This window comes from Cibotium barometz, chromosome 37 (assembly GCF_041138505.1).
Source record: "Cibotium barometz isolate CiBa-2024 chromosome 37, ASM4113850v1, whole genome shotgun sequence".
NCBI classification, from domain to species: Eukaryota; Viridiplantae; Streptophyta; class Polypodiopsida; order Cyatheales; family Cibotiaceae; genus Cibotium; species Cibotium barometz.
In genome coordinates this window covers 36,592,131-36,614,184 of record NC_141082.1, presented here as the reverse complement: position 1 = coordinate 36,614,184, position 22,054 = coordinate 36,592,131, and the positions used below count along the sequence as shown (strand labels likewise).

Genomic DNA, 22,054 nt, shown 5'->3' with positions numbered 1-22,054 from the left:
GCTTCGGCTTCATTTGCAGGGTTATGTGGATAGCGAGGAGTTCTTCATCATGCCTTTGGATGGCTGTGATGTTTTGTTGGGGATGCCATGGTGCCACAGGGTACATGCGGTGGTGGATACTTACAATAGGAAAATTACTCTGACTCATAGAGGAAAAGAGCATGTTTTGGATGTAAAACTCAAAGGGGAATCTGTTCCTATTGTATCCGCTTCGGCGATTTCATCAGTAATGAAAAAGTATCTTTCCGCGTACTTGATTTATGTAAAGGATGCACAAGATGATGAGTCTAAGTCTAATTTGTCAATGTTAGATAAGGACAGGGCTGATTTCTTAAGTGGGTTTCAAGACTGTTTTTCCGAGTCATTGCCAGGAGAATTACCTCCTGAGAGGCCAGAAGATCATGCCATAGATCTGATTCCTGGTAGTACTCCACCGAATAGACCGCCGTATCGTGTTAGTGCAGCCCAACAGGAAGAGATTATGAGTCAGGTGCAGGAGCTATTGAATAAGGGGTTGATTCAGCCTAGCTCATCACCCTTTTGCTCACCTGTGCTCTTAGTGCAGAAGAAGGATGGTTCTTGGCGCATGTGTATTGATTACAGGGCGCTGAATAAGAATACCATCAAGAATCGATTCCCCATACCGAGGATCGATGACATCTTGGACCGCTTACAGGGCTCCACAGTTTTTAGTCGTATTGACTTGAAAAGCGGGTATCATCAGATACGCATTAGACCCGAGGATGTGCATAAGACAGCATTCCGAACCACATTTGGGTTGTATGAGTTCTTGGTTATGCCCTTTGGTTTGACAAATGCGCCTGCCACATTTAACAGAATGATGGACAGGATTTTCAGGCCTCATAGAGAGTTTGTGGGCACATTCTTTGATGATATGATTGTGCATTCACAAAATGAGGAAGAGCATAGAAGGCATTTGGCCATTGTGTTTGCAGAACTCAGAAACCATAGATTGGTGGTTAATGGCAAGAAGAGTGAGTTTTTCTTGCAGGAGATACATTTCTTGGGGCATATTGTGTCTGGTCATGGAGTCCGTATGGATCCAGCAAAGGTGGAAGCAATACTTAATTGGCCAGCTTTGAGGACCGTGCATGATGTACGCAGCTTTCTAGGATTGTGTTCCTATTATAGGCGTTACATACGGCACTTTGCTGAAATTGCTTCACCTCTTCATGCTTTGACGAAGAAAGCAACTCCGTTTAGATGGGCTGATCGGGAAATTACAGCATTCAAAAAGCTCAAAGAAAAGCTTACTTCGGACCCAGTATTGGTGTTACCGGACCTCCGAAAGGCTTTTGTTGTCCAGTGTGATGCATGTGGAAGTAGCATTGGTGCAGTTCTCATGCAAGAGGGACATGTGATAGCCTATGAGAGCAGAGTTTTGCAAGATGCCGAGAAGCATTTGCAGGTGTATGAGAAAGAGCTGTTGGCTGTAATTCACGCTCTTTCTACATGGAAACACTACTTGCTTGGGGCTGATTTTACTGTACAGACAGATCATCAGACCTTGCGTTATTTCCTCACGCAGACTAAGCTTTCAGAGAAGCATATGCGTTGGGCAAACTTTTTGTCAATGTTTCACTTCCAGATTGTGCATGTGGAAGGCAAAAAGAATGTAGTGGCAGATGCTTTGTCACGCAAGCCACAGGTTTCTGCTGTTTCACTTGCTTATCATCATGAGCTTGATGAAATGAAAGAGCAGTATGCCCATGATGAGGATTTTGAAAGGTTGTATGATCAGATGTCTGAGGGTCAGCGGCATGAGCATTACACTCTCAGAGATGGGTTTTTATTGATGCATGGCAGACTGTGTGTTACCAGGCCATTGCGACTCAAGGTTATGATTGAAAGTCATGCTCCACCGTATGCAGGTCATAGAGGTATTGACGCAACGGTCAAAGCAGTGGAGACTTTCTTTTATTGGCCAACCTTGAGAAGAGATGTTGATGCCTTTGTGAGGCAATGCATCGTATGTCAGAAGGTAAAGTTTGACCGTCAGAAGACACCAGGGTTATTACAGCCTTTACCTATTCCGGATAGACCTTGGGAGAGCATTGCCATGGATTTTGTATTTGATCTTCCACGGACACAAACGGGAAATGATGGCATCTGGACTATCATATGCAGGTTCAGTAAGCAGGCACATTTCATTCCCGTGCGGAAGACAATTAAAGTGGATCATATGGTGAAGTTGTTCATGGCGAACATCTTCAAATATCATGGCTTGCCTACGTCTATCATTAGTGACCGTGATCCACGGATGACGAGTTTGTTTTGGAGAGGGTTGTTTGACAACATGGGTACAACTCTCAAGTTTTCATCGTCATTTCATCCACAGACAGATGGTCAGTCAGAAGAGGCTAACTCTACAGTGTTGGATCTTCTCAAGTGTTATGTATCAGAGCACAAGCAACAATGGGAAAAGTATCTTCCTCTAGTGGAGTTTGCATATAACAACACTGTACATAGCTCGACAGGCAAGGCGCCTTTTGAGATTGTAGAAGGAGGGAAGAAGGTACCACCCATTTTGCATACAAAGGATAAGATCTTTGAGGCTGATCAGTATGTGGAGAGCTTGGATGAAGCTTATCGGAGAGTTAAGTTGGCCCTCCAGAAAACTCAGCAGAAGCAAAAGAAAGCCGCAGACCGTCACAGACGTGATTTACAGTTTGCATTGGGTGATTGGGTTCTTTTGCGCTTTGAAAAGGCTAGACTCAAGAAGATGAAGGGTAAAGAGCGCTTATTCCCTAAGTTGAGCATGCGATATTATGGGCCTTTTCAGGTTTTGGAAAAGATTGGTGAGGTAACCTATCGTTTGAAGTTACCAGATCACTGGAGGATTCACAATGCTTTTCACGTGAGTCTTCTTAGACCTTTCCGTGGGGATGTGCCTGAGGATGTATCAGATGAGGCTCAGCCGGAAGTTGAGGAACTTGATGAGGTTCTGATTCCAGAGCAAATACTGGCACATAAAGAAAGGAAGGTACGAGGTAAAGTTTCCCGTCGCTATCTTGTGAAGTTTAAGAACTATTCACCGATGGATGCCAAGTGGATGGAGGAAGGTGACTTAACAGATTCACCTCAGGTTTTGCAGCTTTATCTCGATGCCTTTGAGTTAGAGCCGACTCTTATTGTGGCTCATTCAGGTTCAGCAGAGCATGGGTCTGGAGCATTACCTGATGCTCAAGAGGGGGGTAGCACCTCCACTCCCTTGATACAGACAGGCTCAGATGACATCTAGAGGTCGCTTGGTGCAGATTTTATCTCATCCGAAGGTACTGAGGCTGACAGTACATCTGTTTATGGGACTTCTATGATATATGTGTACTAGTCACATGGAGATTTTTGTGGATATGTATGGTTCACAGTGGTATACAACTTGGACTATTACTATGCCATTGGTTTGCAGTGAATGTTGATACATGTGTATGGCTCAGAGAGATTGGGACGCTGATCTTGCCATATTGTATATTTCACTTTGGATATTTTGATGCATCACCAGAATGCAATCGAGGACGCTTGCCATCTTTCAAGAGGGGGGTATGTCATGGCCCTGTGAAAATGGAGCAGGACAAGTGTGGGCATGGTGGTTGCAGGGTCAGAATATTCTATGATTCACATGGGGGGGTGCCCGGACAGTGTTTAAGATGTGTGGACATCCCTAGGTGTGAAGGGGGGAACTAAAAACATTAAGTTTTAATGTTTATTGGAGTTTGCCCCTAGGCCTTAGTGGCCCTAGTAACTTATTAAGTTGGGGCCCTAGGGATTAAATTGGGAAGGGGTTTTCTCTCTCTTCCCTCTCTCTCTTCCCTTTTTGGGGAATCGTGTAGCAAAAGGAGAGGCTCCCTTCATGCGCTTGTGTACAATCGTGGGAAAGCTCAAGAGGAGGAGAAGGCGGCTGTTTTGCTGCAGATTGCTGCTGTTTTTCTGAAGGAACCAGCCGTACAGCACTGTACGGCCAGTACTGGACTCTCTCTCTCTCTCTCTCTCTCTTTCTCCTCTGTTGCTGGCGGCGCACAGAGCAGCTGCTGGTGGCTGCGCAGAAGCCCTATACAGGCTGGACAGTTACTGTACGACTGCCGTACAGTGTACGGGCAGTCAGATACAGCTCATACAGGTGCAGGCGGCGCTTTACTGGGTGCTGGACAGACCTGTGCAGGCTGATTCAGGCAGGTACAGAAGTGGACAGCAGGCTGTTTATGCAAGTACAACGCCTGGCACGTATCCCGAGGCGATACAGACGGGTACTGTGCTGATTTTCAGATCTGTACTTTACAAGGACAGCATAGGAGTGGGCATCAGGAGGAAGATACAGGCAAGTGCAAGCACACGTGTGAAGCAGGATTGTGGGTTCAAGTGCCTGCAGGCACAGATTGGTGCTGTTGCTTCCTCCAGAGTTGTTTCACGAGCTGAACTTGGTAAGCCTTGACTCTGTTCATCTATCTCTCTTTCTATTGCTTGATGTCTGCTACAGGTATGTGTTATCTGGCTCCTTGTGAGAGGAGGAGTATGGCAGATTGACAAGGGATTAAGACAGGGATTGAACAGCATATGTGTGTTTGAGCTGAGAAGATGTATCAAGCTCTTGAGTTATGCCAGATGTATGCCCATGGCTGGCCTGCTTTGTGAACTTGGCTGATCAGAGGGAGGCACAGTGTGTTGTTTGAGGACACAGATCTGTGTGCATAGATCCTCTGTGCTGAGAAGGATTTGTGGGCAGTCAGATTGGACTTACAGGTGTAAACTCTTGGCTGGTTTTTGTGTTGTACTCAGCCATACATATTATTTTAATGGAATAAAGAAATACCGCAAGGGGCGCCAAGCTTTGGGGCCAACAGGTGTCGTTGTGTTTTCAGATTTGGGCACTCTAGCTCCAATCTGTGTTTTGTTTATCATCTAGACTACAAGTGGACGGGTGTTAGCTTTTACCGCACTCTGGTTTTCTATCAGAGGCCGGTTTCACTCATCCTTGTTTTGGCACAGGTTGGACTAGCATGACGCTAAGGCGACGCGAAATTTGCTTGAGGAGGTTTGGGTCTCATAGTAGCAATAGAACATGAACGGGAACGGGAACGGGAACGAAACGAAAGCCCCATCGGGAGAACGGGAACGGGCCACAGGGGGAACGGGAACGAGGGGGAATGAGAGAGAAAGAGAGAGGGGGAAGTGAGTCACCTTGCCACCTTGCCTTGGAAAGTAGGAGTTTGAAGTCTGAAGAAACTCGAGAGAAGAGCTTGCTCGTGACTCAGAGCTGTCAAGCACGCACACCGCACGGGCCTAGGAAGTACGCGAGGCAACACTAGGGTACGCCTTTCAAGGATATCCGCAAGCAACTCGCGACAGCAAATACACTTTTTTCTCTTTTTTTTTTCTTGGCCAAACATAAAAAACGTTCCCCAAAGGGGGAACGGCAGCCAAACATTCCATGTAACTGTTCCCCCACGTTCCCCGCCGTTCCCATGCCAAATCGTTCCCCCATGCACGTTCCACCCGGTTTAGGCATCTCAGCCTTGGGGGAACACGTTCCACCGTTCCCAAGGGGTGGAAACGACGTTCCCCTGCTACTATGTTGGGTCTGCCCAGAGCAGAGGGTGCTAAAGTGATAAGAGGGTCTTGTAGGAGGTTGGTGCCCTAGGACCTCCAAAGCTTTGCTCAACAATTCTCTACTGTGTTTGATGGTGAAGACCTGCAGAGTGTAGTTGCGGTGTTCAATGATACTGGTTCTTGTAGAATTGAAGAAAAGACTTGAAGAGCTTTGCTGGGATCATCTTGTGGTGGATCCCTTTGTTTCCTTTGTGCTTCCTCTTTACTGTGTGAACCCCATGTCTCAAGGTTGTTGAGACAGGCCCTTTTATCATCTATATGCAGAAAGTTTCCGATGGCTTTGATTGATGAGTTGTTTATGCTCTAGTTTATGTTGTGCTATTCGAGATTGCTAAGAGAACTCATGTGTGAGTAAAGATCTGAGGATTGCTAAGTCAGTTCTGTGTCAAAAAGCTTTAATTTGGAGTCAGCAGGGTCTGCCAAGAGTCGGCTGGAGTCAGTACTGTGTTTGGGTTAGTCAGCTAATGCTATTGAAAGGTGAATCTTGACTTGTTTGAAGCCTGTGGAGTCTGGTCTAACAATCTGAGTATAGTCGGACGTCGGTCTGATAGATTATGGACTGGATTGTAGTCTAGGTGTCAGCTGAGGGCTGTCTCAGGTCAGGAAGGTGTCAGCCTTAAATCTGTGGAGTTGAGTCTTGGTTATTATTGAGTACATCTTTTCCAGAACTCTCACGTTTACTCTGTGCTTGAGTTTGTGTGTGTGTGTGCATCCTAGCTTCCCTCCTACCCAACATTGGTATCAGAGCTTGGCTAGGGTTATCCCAATGTGGCGTACATAAAGTGTACTCTTAGCTGAACTATTCTGAAACCCTTTGGCAGTCAAGTATGTATGAATTTTGTGGTACCAAGCAAGAGGGGCCTGTTTAAGATCATACAGTGCTTTATGTAAACGACATACTTTATTTTCTGCACCTTTTTGAACAAAGCCAGGAGGCTGAGACACACAAACTTCCTCCTGCAAATCGCCATTCAAAAAAGCAGTATTAACATCCAACTGATGTACATGCCACTGCTTGTGGGCAGCCAATGCAATAACAGTACGTATGGTAGTCATACGTGAAGTGGGAGCAAAGGTCTCCTCATAGTCAATGCCCTCACGTTGGGCATACCCTTTGGCGACCAACCACCAGTGTTCCCAGACATGGTGGTCACAAGTGTGTTCAAACAAGTAGTAATGCTGCAATAATGCTGTAACTCCCAAAAAAAAATTTGGGAGAAATGCTCCAATGCCAACCAAATGTGCCTGCAATACCCAAAATTTCTTGCAAATATTGCCAATTTCTGCAAAATCGAGTCAATTTCTGCAAAATCCCCAAATTTCTAGTGCAATTATGCACCAAATCTGTTGAAATCAATGCCAATGTGTGCCAATGTTGCAATTGCAGGCTCAATTGAAAAGAGCTCCAAATTTGAACAGGCAATGTGTGCAATTTCAGGTCAAACCTTGCAGATCTGGAATTTGAAGACGCTTTGGGCAATGCAGAGCAGGCACATTTGCAGGTGCAGTCGTCCGGTACAGGCGCATGTACGGTCATACGGCGGCTCAGTACGATTGTACGACGGTGGGTGACAACACAGGCGGCGGCACGCGGTGATGGCGTCGAGGCAGGTACGGGCACAGCGGGTATTGTCACAGCTGGCGTAGGGCGCCTAGATTTGTGGCGCAGAGGACGGGTGGCGCCAGATCTGGAGCGGTGCAGGCGGCGCGCAGCAGATCTGGGACGTCGGCGCACAAGGGCGGCGGACAGAGGCGACAGCGATGGCGGTACAGTCGACGGCGTCGTGCAGCTAAGGGCGGCTCTTCCAGTACGGTGTACGGACAGAGTACGGTGGCGTGCAGAGGTGGCTGAGGGCGGCAATAGGGTGGCTGAAGGCAAAACCCTAACCCTAACCCTAATGCAGCAAAACCCTAATTCCAGATGTGGGCAATAGGCTCAAGCTCTGACGGGCAGCAGGGGGCAAACCCTAATGCATGCATTGGCAAGCGTGTAAGCATGTCTTTCGCTATCTCAAAGGCACTGCAAACTTTGCCTTGTTTTATGGCAGTTCTTCTACACTATGCTTGCTTGCATTTACAGACAGTGATTGAGCAGGTTGCTATGACACGCGAGTGTCAACCAGTGGTAACTGTTTTCTTCTTGGTGACTCATGCATCTCATGGCTCAGTAAGAAGCAGCCTACAGTGGCCACTTCTAGTTGTGAAGCTGAATACACGGCAGCCTTTACAGCTACTATGGAATGTGTTTGGCTACGACACCTTCTAGCCGATCTTGGTGTTGGACAGCAATCCCCTACCACCATTTACACTGACAGTCAGAGTGCTTTGGCAGTTGCACAAAACCCAGTATTTCATGCCCGCACAAAGCATATTGAGGTTCACTATCACTATGTCAGGGAAAGGCTCCATGCAGGAGAGATTGACTTGGCTTATGTGTCTACACATGCCAATATAGCAGATGGGTTTACAAAACCTCTTTCGAGGAAAAAGTTTGAAGCTTTCCGCGAAGCTTTAAGCTTACAGCCTCTTCCAGGGTAGTCTACTACACCCTGTCCCCGTTCACACCATTCACTTGAGGGGGGTTTGTTGGTCATGACCACTCCCGGCTAGTTCAAGTGTGAACACAGCTTACTCACGGGCACTTTTGACCTGTGACTTGACAGGTTTTTTCCCCGTGTGAACACACTTATGTGTGTTGGGCACCTTGCCCTAGGCTACTTTATTTACTCACATTGTACTTTCATATTATTATTGAGTACATCTTTTCCAGAACTCTCACGTTTACTCTGTGCTTGAGTTTGTGTGTGTGTGTGTGTGTGTGTGTGTGTGTAGGCTAGCTTCCCTCCTACCCAACATGTTGTCCCCATGCCTGCTATCCCTTACCCTTAATAAAGCGGTGGGTGACTTGCCAAAACTGATCATGTTTGTTGCTAGGCCATTGGAACTGATCTGGGAGCTTAATGTACTAATTCTGAGTACCTAATCTCTGGGAATGCTTTCCTCTAGCTTTGCTTGTTGGAGACCACTCCATCTGCTACCCTACTGCATTCTTCTGATTGATCTATGCTTAGTGGCTGAGCCTGAATGCTCTCATACGAAAGTTACATGTGCGGAAGCCTTGCTGTACTGATCCACATCCCTACGCCTAATTAAGAACAAGATGTTGATTTAAACATGATTAAGATAGGGGAGACAGAAGAAGAGAGAGATAGTTAGTGTCAGGATTTTCTGTATTTAATATGGTTGGTTGAATGCTTGTACATAACTTGGGCCCTTGGGGTGAGCCCCATAGGGGTGAACCTCTGGCCCTACATGACTTCTACTGACTTAGGAGAATGATAAAATGATGGATGAACTTGATCCAATGACTAAATTATGACTGAATTCTTATATATGATGTTGAGGTACAAGTCGGCCAGTACTAGCAGCTATTGGCCAGGTCTTGGACAAGTTATTGACATTAAATGCCATTAATGATGCGCTTTACTTCTTCTGCTGCCCCACTGTTACGACCCTGTGTTTTTCTCTGGCCACCAACAAGCAAGTGGGCACGGGCACGAGATGGACAATGTGAACGGCATCAGTTTGGATATGAAAAGGAAACCCATATGTGGCCAGCCCAAGTTTGAAAGGGGACAAAAGGGATTTTGAGTTTATAAGGTTTTATGACCTTTGATGATTAAAAATATTATTATATTTGAAGGCATGCGTTTTTGCTATTGCTTTTCATTTTTGGAGAAAAATCAGGTGGAGGCGCCTCTTTATTAAGGGAAGGGTGGCGGATTCCGAAGAGGGACTCGTCGTGTGGTAGCATGTGATATATGCGGGCACATCTCCTTGGAGCAGGCCACGTGTGGGCGCTAGGCGGCTGCGCGTATGGAAACAGCCAGGCGGGCTGCGTATGTGGAAGCAATCAGGCGGGCGACCTTCGGCAGAGTGGAGCAGTCCACATGCACGTGGCGGCTACCTGTGTAAAAGTAGCCAGGCAAAGCGATGGTCTGTGGTGGTGGTGGTGCAGGCAAAGCAACGGTATCAGGTGGTGGCAGAGGCGGGGCGCAGGTGGACAAGGATGGCATGGCCTATGAGACAAGTCCGGGCGTGAAGATGTATAGAAGCTCCGACGCGATGGGTGTCCGGGATGAGCTCCTGCAGGGCATCTACGCCTATGGCTTTGAGAGGCCCTCGGCCATTCCGTAGCGCACTAACTGTCCCATCATCTAGAACCATGACGTTATTGTCCAGGCCCAGTTCGGCACCAACAAGACCTTCATGATCACTCTCGCCGTCTACCAGATCATCGACACCTCCGTCACAGAGTTCTTTATTCGTGGATTGCAGGCCTTGTTTACCAGATTGGGATACAGAGAGGATCAAGCTAAGATGCACATGATGATGTTCTTGGAAGAGATGTGTTGTTACTCTTCGTCTTGGACTTATGTGTACTCAGGGATTGCTTGACACGTCCTCTATCTTTCTCTCTCTAGGTTTTGGCAACCGTGCTTGGTTGGTATATCTGTCATGGAAACAGGACATTGGTTTTCAAGAGGAAACAGGACTTTGGTAAAGAGGAAACAGGCCTATGGTTTATGGGATACAGGTCTTTGGTTTCATGTGGAAAGCATGTCTTTGGATTCATGTGAACAGGTTGTAGTTTTCTCGAGGTTACATGCAAGCTGTGACTATAGGGGAGGACATATGGTTTGGTATAGCCCTATTGCTGTTTGGGAAAGGGTTTGAGGGATCCATGGTAGCGATGGAGAAAACCTTTTCAAGCAGGGAGATGTTGTACAGTGTGCCTTCTCTATGGAATGCTTTGCTGTGATAACGAGAGTTCTCTTTTGGAAGTCCTGGGTGAACCTATAAGGGATCCTATTGGTGGAGGATTCGACAAGTTGTACTTCGTACTCAAATTTTGATCAAGTAAGAAATAACGCAAGGGGCACCACTGCGTTTTGGGGCCAATCAGTGTCCTTGTACTATTTGCAGGAGCACTCTAGCTCCCCCTGTTTGTTTCCTTTTCCAGGTCCCCATGGGTGATGAAGTGTTTTGTGTGCGAGTGTTTGTTTCACCGCCCATCACATTTGTAAAGGCCGGTTTCATGGTTCCATTGCTAGGATATCGTTGACTTTCTCAAGGAGGCGAGCCCGTGGTTGTCACATCAAAAGCTTCAACATGTGGAAAGTGAAAAGGAAGTGCAGGAGACAGTGCAGGATTGTGTGTCTTTGCCAATATGAGGTGAAGAGCAAAAGCTGAAGATGAAGCTCAAGAGAAAAGACACCAAGGACAGGAAATAGTGGCCAAGAACAGAAGGCAGTTGAAGTGTTATGGTGCAAAAGATGGGTTGAAGGTTATGGCTTTCGACAGTTTGTCACCAGTGGTATCTTCACGGAGGCTTCATGGGTTCGGAAGGCAGCTTCTTTCTATGTTTAGCAATGGTGATCTAGTATACTTCATTGCGACTTGTGCTTACCACTTGGATGGAGTGCAAGCAAGTTTTGGGTGCCTGTGGATGTATCAGATGAGGCTCAGTCGGAAGCGAAGGAACTTGATGAGGTTCTTATTCCCGAGCAGATACTGGCACACAAGGAAAGAAAGGTACAAGGTAAAGTTTCCCGTCGCTATCTTGTGAAGTTTAAAGAACTATTCACCGATGGATGCGAAGTGGATGGAGTAGGGTGACTTAGCAGATTCACCTCAGGTATTGCAGCTTTATCTTGATGCCTTTGAGTTGGAGCCGACTCTTGTGACGGCTCATTCAGGTTCAGCAGAGCATGGGTCTGGAGCATTGCCTGATGCTCAAGAGGGGGGTAGCACCTCCACTCCCTTGTTACAGACAGGCTCAGTTGTCATCTAGGAGTCGCTTGGTGACATCTTTGTATTCACCCGAAGGTACTGAGGCTGACAGTACATCTGCTTATGGGACTTCTATGATATTGTGTACTAGTCACATGAGATGATGCTATTTCTGGAGTTGGTCTCCTTTGGAATGCCATGGTTTGGTTTAGTTCAAAGTCTGCAGCAACCTGAGCTAACACTTCGAGACTCTATGAAGGGCATAAGTCTTGCGAGCAGTCCTAGAGTTGATTTGATTCATAAATATATGGATCGAACTCTATTTGTGCATGTATTTATACACTTTTTGAGGTAATTATTGTATTCTAGTGCCATTGGATCCTGATACCCTAGAGAATACATGGGTAATACTCTGGATTGTGTGGTGTGATGCATGTATGTTGGTATGATACATCAAGTACTTTATGTTCATGGATGCATCACTGAGTGTGGCTCCTACGGGATGGCCATGTGCAGAGTGGGTAAAGCATCAAGAGGGACATGTGGGAAGTACTTAGTGGATGTACTATTTGGATGCATTGAGTGCTTTCATATGCTCATGTTGTACCTCCAGTCGTGGATGCCCATGGGTGTAAGGCTTGCGAGCAACCCTGAGTGTAACTTGGTTGAACACAATGCTAATCAATACACTTAAATACACTAAGATTTGATGGACACTTGCTCAAATACAAGAAGTAAATTGCTGAATTGACAAGAGACACACAATGAGCCGGAACGGCCGATCCCTCCCTCAAATAAAGTATATTGATCTTGAGAGAATCAAGTACATAGTGTCATGGGCATTTTTGACCAGATTTCCATACCAATGCATACCAATACAATATTGCAAACAAGTGGTTGTTGATGTAGACTTACAACCCACACTACCCTCTCAAGTGCCCATGTTCCCTACCATCTGCTCTCTATTGTTTCACCAACACATGGTAGCAACAATCTGCAAGAGAGCACGTAGGACAAGAGAACACTACGCAGGGTATGTGATCTTGTAATCCGGTTCCTTTCTCCTGCTACTTGCTTCCATATTTAAGCATTAAAGCTTACCAATTGCAAGTAAAGTCAATGACAGCGAAAGTCTTCGCGATGGAAGTCCTTGGAGTGAAGAGATCTTCGATTTGTCGCAATTCTTCGCAACAAAAGTCTTCCAGAGGATGAAGGGAACCTTGGGAAAGCTTCCCCTATGGTTCAACTTGAGAAAGGAGGGCTGAAATTAGGGTTTTCAGCAAGAAGACCAGAAATTACAGCAATAAAGAGAGCTGTTTTGCTGAATTTCAATCATTGGAAGTGTGTAGGAGAGTGATTAGCATCTGGAATCACTCTTGGAAGCTTGAAAATCACCTTAGCAAGCTTGGAAATAGAGTTGGGAAGGAGAATGTGCAGAAAATGCAGCCCAACAGCCCTCCTGAAGGAGGCGCCAATCTCTAGAGAGAGGAGGAGGAGAGAGGTGGTGAGTTGTCCAGTGTAGGTGGCCGGCAGGTGCTTTGTGGAGCAGGCTAGAGTGGACACATGGCTGGTTACTCCCTTTGTACAAAGGAGATAAGGTCTGGGCGGTGGACATTGGGTTATGTTCGCCTCGGGACATTAGTGCTATCTCCTAGGTTTATGACCTATACTTACCACCTGTCACATGCCACAAAACCATGTCAGCAGATAGTTTCACACGCACGGTTCGCGGCGGGCGGGCGTCCCCTTACCCGGAACTACACATTGGTCAAGCAAGCATGAAAACAGCATGCAATTTCAATTGCAAGCAAGCACATAAAGATGCTATGCAATGCAACATTGGTATGGACAATCCTTGTTCATGAGACTATACCAAAATAGACGTGCTCCAGGCAAGTACATGAGGTACCAGACCCAATGGAACACCAATCCACCAAGCATTTCCGGGCATGTACACGGAGGCAAAAGTCCCAACGGAAAGCCAAGTCCACAGTATCACATGCGTGGCATCAATCTTGCTATGAGGACACGGAGAGAGCCTCCTCAAAGCATAGACCTCAAGAGCTAGTTCAGCCCAGCTCAAGATCACCAGCTTCTTCCAGCCCTAGCATGTTGCACCTACTCCCCTAGCAGATCCAGCACTTCTTCAGACCATGGCAGTATCCAGGAGTATAGGAGTCACTCTACCGCAAGCCACAATGCTCTGAGCTGCGAGACGACCTCGGCCCCCTAGACCACGACCACCACCAGTCTATCAGGCCCAGATCAATGTGATCCTTACACATCACTGATGCACGATGGAGGCCTCTTCTTCTCAGCCTCTCTTCACTATTTCAGATCTTGCCGCCATCCTCTTCTTCTCAGCCTCTCTTCACTATTTCAGATCTTGCAGCCATCCTCTGCTACCCAATGATGGATCTCCTCCATGGACCCCTCCCCTCCATAGATTTGGGATAGAGTGCATTATGACCATTCTTGTATACTTTATAGCATGCATCTCCATTTGTTATGTGCATCTACCTAGGAATCAGCTTCAGTTGCTATGAAAGAATGGGTACTATGTTGTGATACCCACAAAGAAATGCTGCAAGAATTGTACAACACTGTGTATGGACAGCAAGCATAAAGGAGAAAAGAAGATCACTGCTGAATATCACCAGAAAAGGTAGTACATCACGTGGAGCAGCATGAGGGAGGTCCCATAGATGTTGCCTATCACTGCAGAAGCTGAAAAGATGGATGAAAATGAGTCTAAGCCTAGCCACCTTTATATAGGTGGGAGAGGAGCTGGTCAGCCAATAGCAAATCAGAGGACTGGCCGACAATGCATAAAAAATCTGAAATGATGCCTAAAAATAGGCAAAAAAAATATGTAGTGCCTAGATGCATATGCAAGGCTTCAAATGGAGCCAAATACAAGCATGAATGTGCATGGGAAAGTCCATCTAGGGATGAAATAATTTCCAACACCTCTTCAGCGCTAGTTGGGTGGACCAACTCCGGCACGCTGCAAAAAATCCTCCATAGAGTCTGAAGGAACAACCTCCTCATAAAAGGCACAAAGCTCGCGAAGATATGGTACATCTACATACCGAGAAGGTCTCCGGAAGAAGCCACGAGAAGATTGAGAAGATATCGAGGATGAAACACCAGGATCAATCTGGAGAGAGAAGCCCTTAGGAGATGGAACCATAGATGGCTTCGAAAAATGTGGTACCTCCTCTGCATCTACAACAAGTATCGGGACCGAAGTAGAATCCTCCTCTGAACAAGAAGGAAATGAAACAACCACTGGAACAAATGGATCATCACTGATAGCTGAATTTGCCAAGTTCGAAGTACGAACAAGCTCCAAGTTAGTGGAAGATGCCTCCTCTAAAACATAAGAGGGAGAAGCAACTGCCAGGAGAGAAGCCGCCAAAGTAGGAAGCTCCAGAATATGTGAGGATATCTCAACAAAATCATCCATCTACTCTGTAGAAGAACCACTATCCTCCTCTGAAAGAGAAGAGAGAAAATCTGCAATAATAGCATCCGCATGGAATAGCACAAGAGAAGGAAGATACTCATTCAAAGGGATGAGAGAAACTGAAGTCTCTTGTGTGACCACCAAAATGGACTCGTCCTACCTTTGTGAAGATGAAAGAATAGGGAGATCGTAGACAGCAAGAGAAGTCATCTTAGCATGAGACTTCGTACTCTCCTCTGTCGCTGGTGAAGTATCTGAACCATCTGTCGTGGGTGAAGTATCTGAGCCATCGGAGGAGGATTCCTGCTTTGCTTTAGCTTTGCGGGAAGCAGCCTATCGGGCAAAACATTTGGCCTCTGAATGACCAAGTCGGCCACAAAACTCACAAGAATCCTTCATCCTGGAACCCTTGACGCTGTTAGAATTGTTAGAATCGTTGTCATCAGAAGATGACTTTGTGGTGACTTTCTGCTTGTTGTTGTTGTTGCCACCACGTCCACCTCTGGTCTTGTCCTTGTCCTGGATAACAAATGCAAATTCCGGCTTCCCTTTGCCTCTCATCAAGCACTTATCATGTAAGTAGCTCAAGACCTCCTCAAAAGAGGGGAGAGGTTCACGAAAATATATGGTATCCTTGAAAGCACCAAAGGAAGAAAGAAGTTTACCTAGTAACTTGTGGACAGGGTTATTGATAGCACTCCCAAATTCTTCAAGTCGTCGTTTAAGCCAAGAGAACTCCCCAATCTTCTCAGTGACATTGTCAGAATCACTGATCGTCAGCTTCTCAAGGTCTGCTTCCAACTTGGCAATCTTTACGGAGGAAACACGCCCATACCTCCTCTAAATCTCAAGCCATATCTGTTGTGTATTATTCCCAGAAGAGATGAACTAAGCATTAATGTTGGGAGTCATGCAACGTGTGATGATAAAGCGAGCACGAGCATCCAACTGTCCTCGGAACGCTGGATCCACGAAACGGAGTTATTGATAGCACTCCCAAATTCTTCAAGTTGTCATTTAAGCCGAGAGAACTCACCTATCTTCTCAGTGACATTGTCAAAATCACTGATCGTCAGCTTCTCAAGGTCTCCTTCCAACTTGGCAATCTTTACAGAGGAAACATGACCATACCTCCTCTGAATCTCAAGCCATATCTATTGTGCATTATTCCCTAGAAGAGATGAACTAAGCATTAATGTTGGGAGTCATGCAACGTGTGATAACGAAGCGAGCACGAGCATCCAACTGTCCTCGGAACGCTGGATCCACGAAAGAAGGTGTAGAGATAGAAGTCCATACACCAGCACTGTCCAAAAGAAGTTTGGTATAATAGGACCAGGTATGATAATTGGTGGATGTCAACTTCATAGAATCACTGACTTGGGAAGGAGCATAGGATGGTATAGAAGAAGGTAGATACATTGGAAGAGGAGAACCAAGGGAAGTGGTGGGGTGGGTAAATGGCAGTGGATACAAGAGAGAAGAAGTAGTAGTGGGTAAGGGCGCAGGAATTTGGGTAGAGGGAATAGGTATCTGTGTAGAGGACACATGTGAACTGTGAGTAGGGGAAGAGAAGAGAATCCCCGAGAGGGGAGAATGGTGATCTCCAGAAGCCATCACCTCCAAGAGAAAAAAACGCAGCTCTGTAGAAAGAAAAACGTAGCACTTGAGGGCAATCCTGCAGCTCCACAGTAAAACACAGGTTACTGATGAAGAAACGCAGCAGTAAACAGCTCCTATATGCTGTAAACAGTCAACAGCAGCATGGGAAAAGAAACCAAAGTCCCTGTAGATGTTTCCCACTCTGATACCATGAAAGAATGGGTACTATGCTGTGAAACCCACAAAGAAATGCTGCAAGAACTGTACAACACTGTGTATGGACAGCAAGCATAAAGGAGAAAAGAAGATCACTGATGAATATCACCAAAAAAGGTAGTACATCATGTAGAGCAGCAGGAGGGAGGTCCCGTAGATGCTGCCTATCACAGCAGAAGCTGAAAAGATGGATGAAAATGAGGCTAACCCTAGCCACCTTTATATCGGTGGGAGAGGAGCTGTACAAAGGTGGGAGAGGAGCTGGTTGGCCAGTAGCAAATCAAAATCAGAGGACTGGCTGACAATGCATAAAAAATCTGAAATGATGCCTAAAAATAGGCAAAAAATAGCAAAAAATATGTAGTGCCTAGATGCATATGCAGGACTTCAAATGGAGCTAGATACAAGCATGAATGTGCATGGGAAAGTCCATCTAGGGATGAAATAATTTCCAACAGCTAGGTTTCCAGTTTCAGTTTCAGTTTTCCGTGACGATGATATTCCATGGATGCGTGTAATCATCTTTTGTCTCATAGGCCCGTCAGGTCTTTTGTAAGACGTACATATAACTTTCTTTCTTTCTTCCTTTCTCTCTCTATATATTTATATTTATTTATTTATATTTTATACTATATTTATATATTTTTGAATATATATACCTCACTCAAAGAGAAAAAAGAGGAAGTTCTAGAAAGCAAAAAGTCCATCTCTTTGAAAAAATAGCTCACCACATATCTTCTGGCCCCAAAGGTTCTTCTTTTAAAAAGGCCTCTAAACAGTTGTAGAGGGATACAGCCTCTTGCTGTGGTTTTTTCACTGAGAAACCTGCCCTTAACACCTCAGATACAACCTCTAATTGCTTTGCATCGTACTGCTCCAGTGCTTTCTCTGACCAGTCCACAGCAATCTGGATTCGTGTGTTTATCCGGGCAGAGCTAAAAACAGCAGGAAGAGGCTTATCCCATTCTATGAGCACATCTTTTCCCATAAACCTCTCTTCTGCAAACCAGAACTGAAACAGCTGGTGGGGATCTTGTTTCAACCCATTGCATAAACCAGGAGTCCTGTCAAGCAGATCGTTATCCATGGAGGCCCCCATATTGGCAGCAGACAGGTCATTCTCAAACATTTCCCTATCTTCATCTGAGTGGTTGCCAGTGCCATTTGCCTGCTGCCTTCCAGTCTCTACTTGCTCAAGTGAATATAAAGGTGGAGCCTTAATTACTGGGCGTAAGAGGTTTTCAAATATACACAGCAAGTCTGCTCCTGTGCGAAAGCCCTCATCGGGAATGCATGCAATCAAAGGCGATCCAAAATTCTTGGCCTGCTTTTTAAGGATGGCATCTCTGCATACAAAGGAAAAAGTTATGTCGGCAAGATGAACAACTTCATGCAAAGTACTTGAATCCTGAAAAATATGCAAAGAGGACAACCTTTTGACAAAAAGATTAAAAAACAAGGGTACTTACTCTTCCAAACGCCGGTTTATAAAGACCAACAGCAGTGCCTTCTCTGATGTCTTAGGAAGCCTGTGCGCTGTTATGTGGTCATCATCACGGACAGGACTCAGGTGATGTTCCAGTATCGGAAACTGACGAAAATTGTATGGCTGCAAAAAACCATCAGTCCGGCTTAGGAATACAGCAATTAACTAAAAAGAGGAAGCTTTAAAGACTTCACAACAGCAAGTAAGGAGGGTTCTCAATAGGCCTGCCTTAGATTCATAAAGATGTAAATATGATTTTATGAAATTAAATAATTATTATTGGCTATTTTAGATCAACAACAATGGGGCTGCTTTCCATTTTGAAAGATGTAAATACTAAGGAAAACTCTAGTATTAGATATTTAGTTAATAATGATTATATTAAATTTTATATGATTAAAATTAAAGTCCGTATCAACTTTAAAAAATTGCAAGAAAGAGACTTCTATTAAGCATGAATGAAACAATACAAAATCATGCATATCAATAAAATTTTGTATATAACTTGGGAAAAATAAATATGTACTATTAATTTAATTCTTAGCTGGCATGGACTTTTATTAAATAACTATCTAAATTTTCATTATGTAGAATTTTGGGTTAATAGTTATTAAAGTAACCAATTATTTACATTAATATGTGGATCAATCAATAAAGTATATAATCTTCAAATTATTTTATAATAGAACACATCAATGAAAAGTTTGATTTAATGTCTTTCTTTTGAGAGCAGTCTCCAAGAAAAAAAAAATCTATCACTAAGATACAAAAGCAGGCCAACCAAAAGCATGCAGTAAGTGCTGCCCAAACACTGGCACATACCTCAGTTAACAGAAGCCTCTCATCACCTCGCAAATTGCAAGCCTTGCTGAGAGCTAGAATCAGATCTTTGCATCTGCCTTGCTTTGGAACCGTAACTGTATAAGGTGTGGGAGCTGCACTTCCATCAGTGCTGAACACCTTCACAGTCAATGTCCGAGTTGTGGTTGAGGGCAGTGGCAAAGAAAGATACATAAATGGGTCAAACGTTACCGACACCTTACGACACGCTGGGCATACAAGGGTAGATTTATACTGCCCCTGTTGAAGGAAATCAAAAAGATGCCATTAGCTTGCTTCACTTCTGAACTTGATGAAAACCTAGGCCAGGCATGAGATCATCTAATTATGAGAAGGTACTTCACACATACATACATACATACATTACATAAAGTGCATGCAAAAATGCATATATATAAATGTGTACACACACACACACACACACACACACACACACACATATAAATGCATACATAAAGTGCATGCTTAAACGCATATATATATTATGCACACACACATAAATATGAAGACTGACCTGGCAAATATCCACAATTATGGAGTCATTACGGGCTTTGTGATTCTCCCAATTCTCATGTGCCACCTCCTCATCAGGATGTCCGTCTATGTCTTTTGATTCGATGTAGGGCTTTAACTTTACCCGATTCAAATCCTCGTGTAAACCATCTAGGAGGAAGGCGAGAAGCTCCTGAAACATCGGGGCAAGGGGAACCACAGGCTCACCAAAAAGTCCCATTTGACACCACCCAAAGTAATATAGAACCCGATTTCTCTCTTGATTTTTGCAAATAAGAGCGAACCTGCGAATCATGTTGATTGTAGCCGCTAAATTGAGGTGCAAAACGAGCCAACTTGGCCTTAAAAGCCCTTGGTGCAACTGGTTGTCTCCCAGGCACCCATAACTTTCGCAATAGTTCACCAAATGTAATGGCTAGCTCCCCCTGCGTTGAAAAACACACTGTAAATCACAGACAATACTGCAATCCAGTGCTTGTCATAGGCATCATTCTCAGCTTGTAGTATTCTAGAAGTCGTGTGAAATCTATAAGAGCTGCTGTTCCCGGTGCATCTCAACATACTCAGAGAAAACACCATTGAGCCATACCTCCATTCCCAGTGGATTCTGGTGGTTTAGTTCCTGGCTGTAGTCTTGCAGAAAAAAGTCTACCAACTGTGGTGTATGTACTAAGCATTGCAGGGCACTATTCATGAAGCAAGTATTTCCAAGGTTTTGCAGGCCAGTTAATCCTCCTGGCCCTGATCTTGTCCCACCGCCACTAGACAACACGAACCCTCCCTCCATATCCTCATATGGGCTGCTCATTGAATGCGAAAAGAATTGGTCCGGACTTGAACTTCTTGTGATGTTTCTGCTTCCAGTAGGCCCACCTGCTATAGAGAAACTTGACCTGGATGGTTCCACTGCCACAAGAGCTAGCTCTTTCTCCGTGGAGCCATTCTCAGAGGAATTCTTCTGGCTGTCATCTGGCCAACTGTCATCCACCTGGACTTCCAAGAGAACCTGTAGCAAAAAAAGCAATGACCATTAATCCAAAAGTTTACAAAAAGAACCAGTAGCTGATCGTATTGCAGTGAGCACATAAAAACATTACAACGCAAAAGCAGAATCTTAATCCCACCTCATGATCCATCTGGATATTTGTATCTTCAAGAATTTGCTTAGGATCATTCATCAGGCCATGCTTTATCTTTTCAAAATAATCCCATATGCGTATCTGCCATGGATAATTTCTGCATAAATTGTTTGTTCCTCCAGGTACGTACTTACCACAGCTGAAACCCACCTTGTAAAACTTGAACTCAACAAACTGACTCATGGAGTCTGATGCTCTACAAACTACTACCCATTATTTTGTGATTAGTCCATTAATGAGAAATTTAAAATAAGTAGACCATCAGACTCCGAACAGAACATGACCTAATTGTATATAAAGCCATCAAAATCCAAGAAGTGGCTGAACTTGCCTGTTCAGATCCCAGTTTCAGGAGTTCACCAACTCTTTGATACAGTCCTTCCACAGTGTCCTGCAATGTTGCAATTAAAGCTGTAAAAAGCATAACCCACTTCAACAAACCAGCATGTCTTCTGTTGTATATATGTCATAGATGTGTCCATTCAAGGAGTAGACTCACCACTCTCTTTATGCTTCAAAAATACACACAATCTAGAAACAAGTAACAGTAAGGTTGATGAAAATGCATTATCTGAGGCCCTTTACATGGCAGCATGTGAAATCCGAACAGCCAGGCTTTGAATGGGGGGCTTGAGTACCCGTCCACAAGTTACCAACACCTGCCTGATGCCAGATCCTCTGACAGCAGGCTGCAGGAATATTAGACACGCTAATGTCACATGTATCCATCCTGAGACGCATGTGTCTATTAGAATTTATGCATCTCATTGTTTTGGGGTTGTACCATTTATTTGGCATTTTATGCATTTTCTCCTATTTCTTTGTCTTGTGAGTAGTCGGCCAGCTCACTCATGCACTATATAAGGAGTTCCCCCATTATTCACTATTTCATCCAATCCCTTGCACAAATTCAACATTCTCTTGCTGGCCAATTGCCATTGTAAAGCTTCAAGCTAGTATAAAAGGTGATCTTGTCCACAAGCTCTCTCTACTCTCTCTCATCTTGTTTATGCCTCCGCCTGTGCATTCTCCAACATGGTATCACTCGCTTAGGTTCAGGCCGCTCCATCTACTGCAAATCTGCCCGCCATCTCTTCTGTGCCTTGCATTTTCTCCCATAGCTCCTACAGGCTGCATTTTGCACTTCAGAGGCAAGTTGTGGAGTTCTTGGCTGCGTTTTCTGTTTTCAGCATCAGTTGAGGTGAGCTTCTTGCATGTGGAGTTGCCAGACAAGTGGCTGTACGTCTCCTTCTTCCTCCACGAGCCCCTGCCCTTCCAGTTTCCAGTAGGAGGTTCCCGGTGGTTTCTTGGACTGTTTTGCTGCTGCCCAGCCTCCTCCTCTCTCAGGTTTGAGAGGGTGAAACCGGCCTC

At 45.0% G+C, this 22,054-nt stretch overlaps 1 protein-coding gene across 1 annotated transcript in view; it reads right to left on the bottom strand.

Annotated features, from left to right (window-relative positions):
• The window catches only part of LOC147617233 (ubiquitin carboxyl-terminal hydrolase 9-like), a 119,517-nt gene that overhangs the window by 8,849 nt on the left and 88,614 nt on the right, over nucleotides 1–22,054 (bottom strand). Inside the window, exons 5-12 of the mRNA XM_086776860.1 lie at nucleotides 21,015–21,074; nucleotides 20,669–20,764; nucleotides 20,134–20,550; nucleotides 19,829–19,969; nucleotides 19,546–19,716; nucleotides 19,014–19,271; nucleotides 18,175–18,314; nucleotides 17,434–18,051 (exon numbers count right to left, since the gene is read on the bottom strand). Coding sequence (XP_086632986.1) covers nucleotides 17,434–18,051; nucleotides 18,175–18,314; nucleotides 19,014–19,271; nucleotides 19,546–19,716; nucleotides 19,829–19,969; nucleotides 20,134–20,550; nucleotides 20,669–20,764; nucleotides 21,015–21,074 — 1,901 coding nt within the window. The remainder of the gene's footprint in view (nucleotides 1–17,433; nucleotides 18,052–18,174; nucleotides 18,315–19,013; nucleotides 19,272–19,545; nucleotides 19,717–19,828; nucleotides 19,970–20,133; nucleotides 20,551–20,668; nucleotides 20,765–21,014; nucleotides 21,075–22,054) is intronic.